This window comes from Propithecus coquereli, unplaced genomic scaffold (assembly GCF_000956105.1).
Source record: "Propithecus coquereli isolate 6110/MARCELLA unplaced genomic scaffold, Pcoq_1.0 Scaffold443, whole genome shotgun sequence".
NCBI lineage: Eukaryota > Metazoa > Chordata > Mammalia > Primates > Indriidae > Propithecus > Propithecus coquereli.
In genome coordinates, this window is record NW_012150208.1 from 109,874 (window position 1) to 124,942 (window position 15,069).

The 15,069-nt window shown below is 54.8% G+C and overlaps 2 protein-coding genes across 4 annotated transcripts in view; both read left to right on the forward strand.

The window, feature by feature from the left end:
• Positions 1 to 507: 507 nt before the first annotated feature.
• N4BP3 (NEDD4 binding protein 3) lies at positions 508 to 3,251 on the forward strand. The gene is made up of 4 exons (XM_012654671.1): positions 508 to 855; positions 1,053 to 1,574; positions 1,959 to 2,213; positions 2,314 to 3,251. Exons 1-4 carry the CDS (start codon positions 538 to 540, stop codon positions 2,839 to 2,841), a joined length of 1,623 nt encoding a protein of 540 aa, XP_012510125.1. The 5' UTR covers positions 508 to 537; the 3' UTR covers positions 2,842 to 3,251.
• A 6,785-nt stretch (positions 3,252 to 10,036) lies between these two features.
• RMND5B (required for meiotic nuclear division 5 homolog B (S. cerevisiae)) overlaps positions 10,037 to 15,069 on the forward strand; it is an 11,851-nt gene continuing 6,818 nt past the window's right edge. For all 3 annotated transcript variants that reach the window (XM_012654673.1, XM_012654672.1, XM_012654674.1), the window contains exons 1-2: positions 10,037 to 10,224; positions 13,230 to 13,380. In XM_012654673.1, the coding sequence (XP_012510127.1) occupies positions 13,242 to 13,380 (139 nt within the window). In that variant the 5' untranslated portion in view covers positions 10,037 to 10,224; positions 13,230 to 13,241. The remainder of the gene's footprint in view (positions 10,225 to 13,229; positions 13,381 to 15,069) is intronic.

Genomic DNA, 15,069 nt, shown 5'->3' on the forward strand with positions numbered 1-15,069 from the left:
TGTGTCCCTCCCCCTGGAGCCCCCACCGAAACCATGCCAGATGTTTCCCTTAGAGAGCTCTGCCCCTGTGCAGGAGGAAGGGCTGAGTGGGTTATCCCCACCCACAAATGAGGGGAACCCAGCAGGGAAGTAGGCAAGGTCAGGGTTGGACAGCCTGAGTCGGGCTTCCCTAGCCCTTTGCTGGCTCAGTCCTGGGAGGAGGGCCCTTGTCCTATAGCTGCAGTGACGCCCCCATACCTCTGAATCACACACAGGCCCCCAGCTGGAGAACCGTTGCTTTTCCTTGGACTTAGTCCAACATGGTGATAGAGGGCAGGTGGCTTTGAAGCCTGCACCCCTTTCTCTTGGCAGTCTAGGAATCCTGTCCTGGGATTCTTTCCAGGGCCCACTTCTGCCTCTCCTGGGCCAGGTGTGGGAGCTACAGAGAGCAAGCACCTAGCTGTTGGGTATCAGGGGAGTTGGGCAACAAGTGCCCACCTGCCCCTAATGGAGCCTCCCAATTCCCAGAAGCAGCTGCCTGTGCCCTGTTGAAACTTCATGGCCACAGCCCCAGTGCCTGCTGACATTGCCATGGGCAGCGTGGGCAGCCTATTGGAACGGCAGGACTTTTCCTCTGAAGAGCTACGGGCAGCACTCGCCGGGTCCCGGGGCTCCCGCCAGCCTGATGGGCTCCTCCGGAAGGGCTTGGGCCAGCGTGAGCTCCTCAGCTACTTACACCTCCCCAAGAAGGATGGCAAGACCACCAAGCGGGCCCCTCGGAATGAGCCTGCTGACTATGCCACCTACTACAGGGAACATCCTTGGGCTGGTGACTTCAGTAAGACTTCTCTGCCTGAGCGGGGTCGCTTTGACAAGGTGTGCCTCTGCCTACACCCTTTACGTGGCATGGGGAGGGTGGACCTCCCTGGAGACCCTGATGAGGGGGTGGGGTAGGGACAGGATGGGCTGAGAAGACGTGAAGGTCCTGGTAAGGGCTGGTCCCTAGTGGTCTGTGCCCTTGTTCTCAGAGAGGGTCCCCGCAGGGCCTCACACCTACCCTCTCTTCCTGGCAGTGCCGAATTCGCCCATCTGTGTTCAAGCCTGCAGCGGGCAACGGGAAAGGCATCCTGTCCACGCAGGGCCTGGCAGCCCATAAGGGCCAGAAGCTGTGGCGCAGCAATGGCAGCCTGCACACGCTGGCCTGCCACCCGCCCCTTAGCCCAGGGCCCCAGGCCAGCCAGGCCCGTGCGCAGCTGCTTCACGCCCTCAGCCTGGATGAGGGCGGCCCCGAGCCTGAGCCCAGCCTGTCTGACTCCTCCAGTGGGGGTAGTTTTGGCCGCAGCCCTGGCACTGGCCCCAGCCCCTTCAGCTCCTCCCTGGGCCACATTAACCATCTTGGCGGCTCCCTGGACCGGGCCTCAAGAAGCCCCAAGGAGGCCGGGCCACTGGCTGTGCTGAGCTGCCTGCCCGAGCCACCGCCGCCCTATGAGTTCTCCTGCCCCACCGCCGAGGAGGTGGTGGCTGTGCTGCCGGAGACCTATGAGGAGCTGAAGAGGGGCCTTGGTGTTGAGGATGGCTCCAGCGCCTTCACGCAGGTAAGCAAGGTCCTGCCCTGGAATCTTGTTCTGTGCCTTGGCACTGGAGTACAGGCCAGACGGGCCCCAGCTAGCCCACCCGCATGGCTCTGGACACGAGAGAGTAAGAAAGAGGGCGATGTCTCTGTTTCTTTTCCCCACATCCCATGTGGAGAGGATGTCATATCTCTGGTGGTCCTTGCCTGGGAGTCGTGTGGGAAGGAGGGAGAGAGGCTCCTTTGGAGAGCCATGTGTTGGGGACAATTCACCCCTAGAGGGCATCCAGGTTGGGATATCTGTGTGGCTGGGCGCTGGGCCCTGGCCCTGTGGGAGTGGGGGTGGGGCCACATGTGGATACCGGGCATGGCTGCACTGGCTCTAGTGGGCGCCTCTTCCCTTCGGCAGGTTCTCGAGGAGCGCCAGCGGCTGTGGCTGTCTGAGCTGAAGCGCCTGTATGTGGAGCGGCTGCACGAGGTAGCCCAGAAGGCCGAGCGCAGCGAGCGCAACCTCCAGCTACAGCTGTTCATGGCCCAGCAGGAGCAGCGGCGCCTGCGCAAGGAACTGCGGGCTCAACAGGGCCTGGCTCCCGAGCCTCGGCCCCCTGGCACCCTCCCAGAGGCCGACCTCAGCACACGACCAGAGGAGGAAGCCCGATGGGAGGTGAGAGACAACCGGGGGCTCCCCATTGCCATGGCCCCAATCCTCTGCCTGCCCCATGACCAGCTCCCCTCACCCAGGTTTGCTCCTGTCCCCACTCTAGGTGTGCCAGAAGACAGCGGAGATTAGCCTCTTGAAGCAGCAGCTGCGGGAAGCCCAAGCGGAACTGGCCCAGAAGCTGGCCGAGATCTTCAGTCTGAAGACGCAACTTCGGGGCAGCCGGGCACAAGCCCAAGCTCAGGACACAGAGCTGGCCCAGCTGCGGGAGGTGGTGCGCAGCCTGCAGGAGCAGGCCCCTCGGGAGGAGGCCCCAGGCAGCTGTGAGACTGATGACTGTAAGAGCAGGGGGCTGCTGGGGGAGGCAGGAAGCAGTGAAGCCAGAGATGGTGCTGAGCAGCTGCGAGCTGAGCTGCTGCAAGAGCGGCTCCGGGGCCAGGAGCAGGCGTTGCGCTTCGAGCAGGAGCGGCGGACTTGGCAGGAAGAGAAGGAGCGTGTGCTACGCTACCAGCGGGAGATCCAGGGGGGCTACATGGACATGTATCGCCGCAACCAGGCACTGGAGCAGGAACTGCGGGCACTGAGGGAGCCCCCCACGCCCTGGAGTCCTCGGCTCGAGTCCTCCAAGATCTGAGGCCAGTAGAATGAGCCGACAGCAGATACACTGTCAGAAGGCGCCCTGAGACGCCGGCTCAGCCCTCCCTTACACTGGTCTAGGGCAGCACCTGCAGAGGCCAGCCCAGGGCTGGGGAGGCCCGTGGAGAGGAGGGATCCAGTGGGGCTGTGGGCTGGGCAGGGTGCCTGCAGCAGGAGCCAGGGCAAGGCCCTCCTGGTAGAAGAGCACCCAGGCAGGGCCCAGCCCTGCTTCCTGGAGTGGGTGTGGCCCAGGGCAGGAGGCTGGGGAGTCTGGAGCCCGGCAGTGCAGAAGGGCAGTGCAGAAGGGCAGGCGTGAGGGAGGGAGGCTGCAGCCCTGGGCCAAGGCCATCTCCACAGAAGGAGGCTGGGCTGGGAACACTGACCTCCCTCGGAATGAAACCATGTTTTTCACGAGGAGTCCCCAGGGGTACGTTGAGGCTGTCCCTGGCCTGAGTCCAGAGGACTGTGGATGGGGTTGGGCATTGACCAGGGCTGCAGCTCATCCCATGGCTCCCGCACCTGTCTGGCATCTGCTGGGCGTGTGTGTTGGGGCGGAGGGCTCGCACTCCTTGCCCCAGCAGCACACGGTTCTCAGCTGCTGTGTGGGCTGAGATTCCTTTCTTCAGCGCCAGTGGATTTTTCAGCAGGAACAATACCAGGGAGCTCCAGAAAAATAAAAGGGCAAGTCAAGCAAGCCACTTTGAGAATGTGAACCGTTCTCATGGTGGGAAGTCTGGGCCCCCAGGTGCCTCGGTCCCTGCTGGGGTTGGGGCCAGCCTAAGACAGCCTAGGCTGGAGCATCCAAAGGCCCCAGCCCTCCCCTCCCAGAACCCACCTCCGTCTTTCTGTCTGGTTGTGGGGCCCTTCCTCCGTAGGGGTGGGTGGCCCTAGGAAGGTGCAGGAGAAGAGGTGGGGAAGCTGTGGGCACTTGGTAAAGGGCCTTTACCACAGTGAGGAATGGGAATGTTTCCCCATAGGCAGTGGGACTGTGGTGTATTTCTCAAGCAGGGATAAAATATGACTGATTTGTATTGTGGAAAGTTCTCTCCCAGAAGGAAGCACCCTGCCTCCTGTCCTGTAACAGGCTCCAGGACCGCCAGTCATTTCTGATCCCTGCTCTCAGCTAAGGCTTGTCCCAGCTTCTCTAGAAACCACACCTACCCCAGCCTCTCAGAGGTCCAGCTTCCCCTCTAGGCCTTTGCTCCCCTCCTGGGTTGGTGGCCTGGAGCACAGGCCGGTGTGGCTGTGCAAGTGGTGTTGCCCCCTCCCTCTGACGAAACTCACCTTCCTTATGGATGCATCATTGGCTGCCGTTCACGGAGCACTTACTGTCTACCAGGTGCCGTGTTGGGACCTTGTGGGGCTGGGGCACAAGTTGAATTAGATGTGCTTTGTGCCCCAGGGGAGCCGGCACATGACGTCTGCCATCTGTCTAGTCCCTTCCCTAATAGGGCAGCTCAGGGAAACTCTTGAGAAATTGTCTGCTGAGAACCCCAGGTTGCTCCCCGTGGCTGCCCTGTCCTCCAGGGCCATGCCTGACAGCTTCTCGGGCCCAGCAGGGGGGTCCTGGCTGTGGAATGGAGTCACTGTGCTGGGATGTGGATGGCCAGTTGAGCTGAGCAGCCCTAACTTTTCAGGGCAGAGAGTAGGGTGTGTGAGCTGTCTGCTGTGGGGATGGTGTGTTTATGGCTCTGTAAGTGGCAGGTGTGTGTAGGGATGCGCCTGTGGATGGTGGGTGTGTCCGAGGGGTTTGTTTGGAGCACTGGCCTCTGGAAACCAGCTCCTGGCCCCTCCCTCTGCCCCATTCCTTCCTGCCAGCCCTAGTCCCTCTTAGCCCTGGCCAGGCTGGGCGGAGCCTATGACCCAGGCAGACCCTTGGGCCTAGCCTACCGCCATCACAGCCCACGCCTGAGGAGGAAGAGAGGCAGCACCCAGGTTACTCAGGTCAGAATGGTACCCATTCCCATTTCACAGGCTCCTCTAAACCCAGATCTCTGGGCCAGTGGCTCCAGAGGGCCTCCCGGAGCTGGGTGCTGGCCTGAAGGCTGGATTATACCCTCCCTGTAGCCAGGAGTGGGTCAGGCTGTGTGCCCACATGCCCCCGAGTGGCTGGGGTCCACCTCAGTACAGCAGCTTTGCAGAACAGTTCCCCACCCAGCAATTAGGGAGCTGTGCCGGCCAGTACCGCCCTCAGGGAGTGGGTGGGTGGCACCAAAACTTGGCAGCTGTGCCAGAAACCAAGGCCAGGCCCAGATGTAGGGGTAGGGTGCGAGAGAGCCAAACCTGGGGCGTCTCGGAACCAGATCCCTGTTAGCTCATCCATGCTGGGCAAACCAGTTCTCAGGTCCCCAAGCCGGCTGGGTGGCTCTGAGGCTGGGTAGCTCTGGGGCCAGCGGATCACGGGTGTCACTGTAGTGGCTACTGCTTCAGGGCAGCCCTTCCCTCCTGGCCTCAGGCTCGGCCCTCCCGTTCAGCCCCCTCCCCCAGCAGACTAGGCCCTGGCAGCCCGTTCTGTCCAGAAATGTGGCCACCTCCCTGCACTGGGCTCCCTGCCTCTGGTGCCTCCTATTCTCTGCTCTGATAGTGTCATACCTTCCAGCAGCTCTCTGGGCCCCTTTGCCTTGTCACTTGAGGCTTCCAACACTGGCCTTCAAGGTCACTGATGGTTATGCCCCCTTCTGGCCTCAGCAGCGCCTCCTAGCCCTCTGGGCTTTTGTCCTCCAGACAGAGTCCTCAGGGTGCTCAGGTCTTGCTTCCTCAGGGAAGCCTTCCCTGAAGTCACCCCCTACCCTGTGCCCAGAGCCGCCTCTCTCCATCAGCGCTTTCCATGCTGCTGTAATGTTGGTCTGTATCCATCTCCTTTGGGCGGTGTGCGTTGCCAGGGCAGGGCAGTGTCGTCTGTTTTCATCCCCAAGCCTGCTCCGGCTGCAGCCCCAGAGGGCACTGTGGGGATGTGGAGCCAATAGTGACCAGACCCCTCTCCCCTGACTAGAATGGGTTTGATGGGGACTGGGGTGGGAGGCTCCAACTCTGAACGTTTGTTCACCATTCTCGGGCACCTGGTCCATGCCAGGTCTGTGCCAAGCATGGGGCTCCAGAGCCAATTGCCATTCATTCCACAGTGAGGTGCCGAGGGCCTTCCTCAGGGCCAGGTGTGGTTCTCAGGTGAGAAGGCCAGGGTGGCCAAGGCCCCTGGGCCCCTGCCCTCATGGGACTTACCAGTCCAAATAGTGACCAGGGCAAGGCAGGAGATGAAGGGAACAGAGGAGAACCCAGAGAGCTTAGACATACAGAGCTGGGGATGACAGAGGGGCCTCCATGGTGATGAGCACGTCAGCAGAGCACAGGGAGGGCAGAAGGGGCCTATCTGAGAGCAAATTTCTCTGAGATTAGGGAGCCTTTATCCAAAGAGTGTAGACCCCACAGATAACCCACCACCCTAGTGGGTAGGGGCTTAGGCCTCCATATTGGATTCAGAAAATAAAAAGAATGTGATGTTTCTTACAATAAAACCAAAAGTGATACGTGTCATGAGAGGTGAGGTCAAGGGCCACAGGAGAGCTGGCTCACTTGCTCCAAGTGGTGGGGTGGGGGAGGGGAAGACCAGGATGGCTTTCACAAAGATTGGAGGGATTTCCCCAGGAGCAGCTAGGATGAGGACATCCTAAGATGGGCCTGGACACAGGGAAGTATCCGGCAGGTCCCAGGGAGGGATCTTGCCTGGAAGAGGGTGAGAGAGGCAGGGTAGTTCCTAGACAGCCTGGAACTGTCAGCACAGGAGTCCCTGGGGCAGCCAAGGGGAAGGCCAGAACTAAGACCAGCTTTTTGTGTGTGTGACCTGTGCTATCACACAGGGCCCTATGCTTAGAAGGGCCCTAAGCTTGGTGTGATGCTCTGCTATCCCCATCTTGAGCTTCTTTGAGACTGCTTAAACACAGGGCCTCATAGGTGCATTTTGCTCTGGGCCCTGCAAATTATGTAGGCCATCCAGGCCTGAACCAAAGACTTCTACGGAAGGAGAGAACGGAGAGGAGGCAGGGGACTTTCAGAGGCACCTGGAAGGTGGAAGGAAGATACCAGGGCCCGAGCAGGTCCTGGGCCTGGCCAGTGGGGGTGGCTGTGGCTCTCCTGGGCCGAGCCCTGGTGCTCCCAGGTTCTGCGGAGGAGGGCAGGCCATGGCTGCATTACTCACGGCTGCCCCCAGCCCCAGCGCTCGCAGAGATGGTCTGTCTTCTAGCTCAGCCTTCCAGACTGGCTTTGGAAGGCAGAGAAGCTTGTATTTTCAGGGGAATGCTTGACCCTGGAGGGCTTTTCCTCTCTGCAAGAACTGTTATTTTTACTTTTGGGGTTTTGTTTGTTTTAAAGATTTATGTGGTGTGCTGTGTGTACCTGCTCTTGCCCCATTTTTAAGGTATAATTTACATACAGGAAAATTCACCCATTTTAGGGTACAGTTTTTAGAATTTTCACAAATGCAGAGTTGTATAACCCTACAATCAAGATAGAGAATAGCTCAAGCCCCCTGTGCCCCTCCACGGTCAACCCTTCTTCCCCAGCTCCTGGCAACCACTGATCGTTCTCAATAACCTTGTGATGTTTTTTCTTTTTTTCCTTTTCCCAAGTGGTGTTTAATCCCTTTGCGCTAATATGTAATATTAGAACGTATTACAAAGTAGCAAGAAAAACAGTTTGACAATGGTGTAAAAATAAAATTACACCTCCATGGAAAGAATGAAGAACCAGAAATAGATTCTATTCTGTGGAAGATCTTATACAATAAGGGGTCTCAAAACAAGAGAGTAAGGAAGGATTATTTAACAAGAGCTGCTGGGATAACTGGACAAAAATTGGGGGGAAAAATAGGTCATACTTTGCACTACCCCTGTCAAAATAGATGTTTACTGAGTTACAGTTTTAAAATCAAATCCTAGGAAATTAGTGTTGGGGCTCAGAAAATATGCGCTACAGTGTGGCACTTTGGCATGCCGAGTGTTTTGAAGGACAATCAAAGACCCTGACCATCTTTTACCCCTTTGCCCTCCCGAAGCACAGGAGGAGCTTCCTCTGAATTTCCTTTATCTGACTTAGGGAGGTTCCTGCAGAAGGAATGCAGCTGTCTCCAGCCCTCCCTATGATCTCAAACGGGGAAGAGTAACTCCAGGGAAAAAAGACTAAAGGAGATACAATCAACTCTTCGGAGGGCTGCTGAGAGACTTTATCTGCATAAGACAGCCTTTGTTCACCATGCATTTCCTCCCCTCAACCTCCCAGACCTGTTTCCACCTTCCCCTGTAGCCCCAGCCCGCATTTCTTTCCGTAGTTTAAATGCTTTTTAAACTGCAGTCTTCTGGCCCTTATTCGAGTCTCATTGCGTGGGACCCACGCGCATGCCTGGTAATAAATTTGTCTTTTCTCCTTTTAATCTGTCTACCGTCAAGTTTATTCCAGAGACACAAATTATTGAACCTTCAGAGAATAGAAGGAACGTTTAGAACTCCCCTATACTGGCAGAAAATTAAATAGATTATCACTGAACTAATGGAGAACAGCTAAATTTCTCTGCTTTGAAGCAATTTCCCCCGCCCCAGCAAAAAACAATCCCAGTGAAGAAAGACTGACAAAATCTACTATGTAATAAAACTTGGTACATTTCCGAAAGTAACAATGCTGAGGTGCAATGTTAGCCACATATTCGGGAAAACAAGGACAAAGGTTAAAAGGCTCCTGATGAGTGAGTTCTTGGAGAAGCCCAGCTCCGCTCGCAGCTTGGTTTGTGAGGCGGGCCTGGGCTCCCGGAGAGGAAGTGGGGAAGCTGGGGGCGTTGGCAAAGCCCGTGAGGTCCTGTCGGCTGGGAGGGGGCCTGAGCCCCTTGGCTCCAGGCAAGGTTCGCTCAACTCTCCGCCCCCGCGGCTTCCGAGTCGGGCCCGGGCCACCCACGCTCCCGGTGTCCCGGCGGGCATCTCCGGGGTGCTCCTTCCCAAAGCCCGGCGGGCTCACGGTCCCACTGTGGGCCGCCCTCTTCCCAGACGTATTTCATGAGGTTTTTGAGCCGTGGTTTTCTCGTTTGTAAGTGGAAGATACCGGCTTCCCTAGAGAATCTCCGAGTACCTCCTGTGTTTCCAAATAAGAGGTGTTTGGGGATACTGCAGTGGGCTTTTGTCCTAAAAGTGGTGTTGGCGGGGTTAGGGGCCAGACGACAATCCACAAATAAACAAAATGAACACACAAGATGATTTCAAGTGAAGTGCTATTAAAAAAAAAACAAACCAAACCTGGATTGTGCAAGTGCTATAAAGAAAACAAAAAAAGATTGTGTAAGGGCGCCGGGGGAGAAAGGGAGGCGTGGAGGGTTCCGGGGTAGAGTGGCCTTGAATGAGGTCGGCCCGAAAAGGGAGCGGGAGGTGGCTGGGCTGTTTCTAGTCCTAGTCTGAGGCCGGGGGAAGGGCTGGGGGCTCAGGCCAGGCCTGGGTTTGGGTCACCGCCGCCTCTCTCCTGTCTAGCCCTCACCCTTCCCAGGGCAGACGTGCAACCCCTAACCCCACCTGCTGGCTCGCCAGGGAGAGCGACCAACGGAGGGCGGCGGGCAGGGGCTACGTGCGCCCCGCCCCCGCCGATAATCGAATTCTCCTGCAGAATTCCCAGTGCGCAGGTTAAGTACGGGTGCAGGAGCAGCAGGCTGGCCGCCTGGTATTTCAAGAAAGTACCGCGCAGCCATCGCGGGAAGCGCCTGTCAGTCCCCTTACGTGCACCGCGCCGTGCGGCGCCGTCTCTACTCGACCGGCGGGGCGGGGCGGCAGGGCCGTCCGGGCTTCGAGGCTTCAGGGCCCGGAGCCGCGAAGCTGGGAGCCCAGCGCGCCCGAGGACGGCCAGGTGGCGGCGCCGCCTCCCCGGGGGACCCTGGACCGCGCGAGCGAGCCGACCGCGAGACGCGGCTCCCTCGGCCGCCGCCCTGCTCCTGCGGGCGACTCCACTCCTGTCACGCGGGGAGGAGAAAGGCTCGTTCCCAGGCTGCCACCCCTCCGCGAACCGCGAGTGGGCGAGTCCGGATTCACCGTGCAACAGCCGCGGCTTCCGGTTCCGATGACGGCGACGCCGGAAGTCGGGGCTGGGGCTGGGGCTGGGGCTGCGGGGCTGGGTGAGGCAGGCGGGCTCTGGGCCGGGAGGCGCGGGCGGAGGGCGGGGCGCGGCGGCCACCCCCGCCCGACTAAGCCCCCGCGCCAGTCCGCTCTTGGGCTGCTGTCTCCGCAGTCGTCGCCCCGGGCCCGGAGCTGGAGTCCCAGGGACTCACAGGACCCGGGCCCAGCCCTCGAAAAGTCGCCTCAGCTGGGGGAATCGCTCGAACTCAGACGTCCTGTCCTAGTGCGACCCGCCTGGGTCGGAGGTAACCAGCTGCGGACCGGGGGCCGGGCAGGGCATTTGAACAGGGTCTTTTGCAGGATGAGGAGGAGTTTGTAAGTCATTTGCACGTTAATGCACATGAAACTCCCAGTAGGGGCTGCTGTCCAGGGAAAAGATGGACTTTTTCCTCCCTCTGGTTTTGGTTAAGGAGAGAAAAAAGATTAGAAGCTTCAAAAGAAGGTGTATAATGAAGAAAAGGAACAGGGCAACATGACAGGGTAACTGTGTAAGGTGGGGCAGAGGTCAGCAGCAGATACTGTGGCATCTCTGAAAACATGACATCTGCATTGAGACCCGAATAAAGGCTTTTGAGTGTTCCAGGCAGAGGGAAAAGCCAGTGCAAAGGCCCTGAAACAAGTAAACTGGATGTAGTGAAGAAACAGAAAAAAGGCTGGTGTGGCCAGAGTATGGCAGTTGAGGGGGAGAGTGGTAGCAGATGAGGTTGGAGAGATAGTTGGGAGTTAGCTCACATAGAGCCTGCAGGCCATAGGAGCATGGAGTTTGTTCTAAGTACAATGGAAACCTATTGGTGTTAAGCAGAGGAGTGATACGTAGGGTGGAGAAGGGACAGAGGTGGGGGCTGCCAAAGTGTAAGAATTGGGTCAGTGCAGGCTGTCCAATTCTGTGTCTGGCAAAGGGGAATTTTCCATGATTTGCACAAAGTTCCCTTGTCCCTGCCCAAGCAGCCCTCTTGTTTCAGGATGCTAACAACTGAGGACAAAATCTCCGTGTACGACTTGGCAGGGGTTTTAATATTTCACTTTCTTCCCATCGCCATCCCCCCTTCTACCCCCATTTGAGCTCAAGCCCTCTAGGCCAAAGATTAGGAAATAAATGCTCTGTGTAACCAGCAAATGCATAGTGAGCAGCACCTTGGACCAGGCCCCGGACTGGGCACTGAGGGGAGAGAGAGGATGAGACTAGACTCCAGCCCTTGAGCAGCTCACAGACCAGGGCGAGAGACAGTTACTGTGCTGCAGCAGTAGGGACTCAGATATGTGTGGTATGGGCACCCTTGACAGGTTTGTGAAGCAGAAAAGGAAGCAGGGGGTTTTCACTGAGGGCTTCATGGGCAGCTGATGATTAAAGTACAGCTTATGTTCTCCACGCAAAGAAGTGCAGAGGACACTCTAGAAATAGGAACGACTTGTGCAAAGGAAGCGAATGTATAATTGCAAAGGGCTTGTATGTCAATCCGTGGTAGTGTTGAGCAACAGGGTAACGGGATCTGATGCACGTTTTGTAGAAATCACCCTGGTGGATAATTTTTGTACATGTGAGACCTTGGGGAGGAAGGCTTAGGACCAGTGCCCATGAAATTCAAAACATCAGCACTTGTATTAATCATGTAGTTTGTTAAACGCAAACACGCTCACACATCCTGGCACCTGGTAAAGATGATCCACTGTGGTCCATGCGCAGTCACTTGCCTGAATCAGCCTCCTGGGCTTTTTGGATGGAATGCCCGCAAACAGTTGTTTCCCCAGCTCATTTATTTTATCTTTAAATATTGTATTGAGTTAATCACACTCCTCAGTTCATGATACGTTTAGTTGGTCCATGCAGGGCCTTTTTCTCCTTTGCATTTATTTATGTATTTCTTTTTGTCTCCATTCCTCCCTTTTCTCCTCACCATAGGAAACCACTCTGATGTATTTGGTGTATATCTTTTATTTGCCTTGGTTGTATGCGTATCTTTTCAATTTACATAAATGGTATTCTACCTAGATTTCATTTTATTTATTTTTCTACCAGAGAGGGACAGGTGGGCCAAGATGGTGAGGCTAGGACTGACAGTGCTGCTGGGAATGGGGAAGAGAGTGGTGAAGTGGGGAGGATTCCGATGGTCACCTTCGACACAAGGTTCTTTTTTTTTTTTTTTCACCTGCTAAGATTCCCACATCCTAAAGGTTCTCTTTGTGTTGTTATTCCATACCTTTCTTTGAGAGAATGCACAACAGGCTAGATGTGAACGTTTTAGAAGGACATGTGACAGCCCTCTCGTTTCAAATCCCATGGATGGAAGGATGGGGAGGGAAATCAGCTCTCACCAGCATTTTGAGGATTGTCCATGTGTTCAGTGTCAAAGGCTGCTCTGAATGGAGGGGAGCACTGCCCCTTCTTTCAGTGGTATAATGACGAGGGATGTTTGTGTCACAACAAGAGAGATTCTAGTCTGGTGGGCAAGGCAGGCCCTCAGACAGATCGTTACCCAGTGATCAAAACCGGCATCAGAGGGTGCAAAGTGAGGGCAGAGGGAGCCAGGTGGGAGCAGGCTAGGGATGATATCTGAGCTGCCTGGGAAGGGATGGGCCAGCTTCTGGAGTAGTCCAGGAGGTGAGGGGAGATGAAGAACAGCCCAGGGCACAGGGCTGTAAGAGAGCAAGGCTTCAGGTTGGCTAGACACAAGGTGCCATCCATGGGTGGGCACCGCAGGAGGCCTAGGCTGGAGTGGTAGGCGAGGCCCGTCAGGTCAGCACGGTTGGCAGTTATTCCCTAAGCTGAGTTTCCAAATACCAGCCATTCAAGGGCTGCCTTCATGGCATATTTCACTGTAGTACATGCAAAAACAGTTCCTCTAACTGTAAGAGAATGTGGCTATAACGAATATGTGAAAATACATGAACTATGACCATGTATAGTATATGGATTTCTAGTCAGTATTGCCTGCTGTGGGCTCTGTGAGGCCTGCTCTCCCTTCTGATTAAACAGGGAGATGAACAAGGATAACAGCATGAAAAGTGTTGAAAACAGAGCAGTTTTCTTGCCATGATTCAGAAAACCCCAGCCCTCATACCAGCCCGCGCCCTCCACTGCGCTCCCCAGCTGGGGGAGATGGGAGGCTGTGCACAGCTATATTCGGTTAAGCAGGGAATTTCTGAGCGTTGGTGTAGGACATGGGAATGGTGACAGAGATTATGGTCCAGGTACCCTCCCCACTGTGCCACCCAGGCCCAGATGAGGCCTAACCCAGATGACCCTCCCCAGGCTACGACCACCATGGAGCAGTGTGCGTGTGTGGAGAGAGAGCTGGACAAGGTTTTGCAGAAGTTCTTGACCTATGGGCAGCACTGTGAGCAGAGCCTGGAGGAGCTGCTGCACTACATAGGCCAGCTACGGGCTGAGCTGGCCAGCGCAGGTTGGTGTGCCCCCCACAAGATCCCCATACCAGCCTCCCCATAGACATGGGAGACCCAAGGCTACTTGGTGAGAGGGTTCCAGAGAAGCACGGTTAGGATGTTGGCACATGCCGCTCTAGACCTCCTTGGAGGGGGATGATGGCAGTCTCTAAGCTATTTCAAAAAGCCCAGCAGAAATTAATTTAGGGAGGCCAGGCGTGGTGGCTCACACCTGTAATCCTGGCACTCTGGGAGGATGAGGTGGGAGGATGCCCTGAGGTCAGGAGTTCAGGACCAGCCTGAGTAAGAGTGAGACCCCCATCTCTACTAAAAAGAAAAAAAATTAGTTGGGCATGGTGGTGCACACCTGTAGTTCCAGTAATTTGGGAGGCTGAAGCAGGAGGATCGCTTGAGCCCATGAATTTGAGGTTGCTGTGAGCTAGGCTGACACCGTGGCACTCTGGCCTGGTCAACAGAGTGAGACCATCTCAAAGAAAAAAAAAAATGAATTTAGGGATCAGAGGCAGGAGGATCACTTGAGGCCAGGAGTTTCAAGACCAGCCCAAGCAACATTTCGAGACCCTGTCTCTACAAAAAATTGAAAAATTAGCTGGGTGTAGTGGCACACGGCCATACCCCCAACTACTAAGGAGGCCGAGGAAGGAGGATCACTTGAGCCCAGGAGTTTGAGGTTGCAGTGACCTATGATAATGCCACTGCACTCCAGCCTGGGCAACAGAATAATACGCTGTCTCAAAAATATATAGGTATAAAAAACAAACCAAAAAACCTCATATACCCTTCATCCCGATTTGCCCATCTGCTAATATGTTGCTGTATTTGCTTTGTCATTCTCTTGCATGTTGTTACTTCTTAACCATTTGAAAATAAGCTGCAAATAATGTACCCCTTTGCCCCTAAGCCTTCAGTGTGCATTTCCTAAGATCAAGGCATCATCTTACATAAATACAGTATATGTAATTATTAAAACCAAGAAATGAAACATTGATATAATATCACCCAATGACTATAATTCACATTTCAATTTTGCCATTGTCTCAGAAATTTTCATAAAGCACTTTATTTTATAACCCAGTATCCAATCCAAGATCACACACTGCATTTAGTTTCTCATATCTAATCTTTAGTTTTTTATCTTTTTTATTATTTTTTTATTTTTTATTCTGATTTTCCACCCTCCTCATTTGTCGACATAATCTTCAGTTTTTTAAATCTGAGACATTTCCTCTGCCTTCCTTTATCATTCATGATATTGACATTTTTGAAGTATTAAGGCCAATTATTTTGAAGAACGTCTCTTAATTTGGATTTGTCTGATGTTTCCTCATTACTCAGGTTTTGTATTTTTGGCAGGAGTACTTCAGAAGTAATGTGTGCTCAGTGCATCACACTGGGAGACACAAGATGTTGGTATATCGCATTACTGGTGATGTCGACTTTGATCGCTTGGTTAAGATGCATCTGCTGGGTTCCTCCACTGAAAGTTCCAATTTTTTCTTCGCAATTAATATTTTGAGACTATATAAATTCTCTGCTTTTTATCAAATTTCAACCCACTAGTTTTAGTATCCATTTGGTGATTGTTGCCTGATTCAGTTATTATTTAATACTAAGCTGGTTGCAACATGGGTGATTTTTCCAGCTCTGTCATTCTTTATACATTCATTCGTTGGCATTCAACTGTAAAG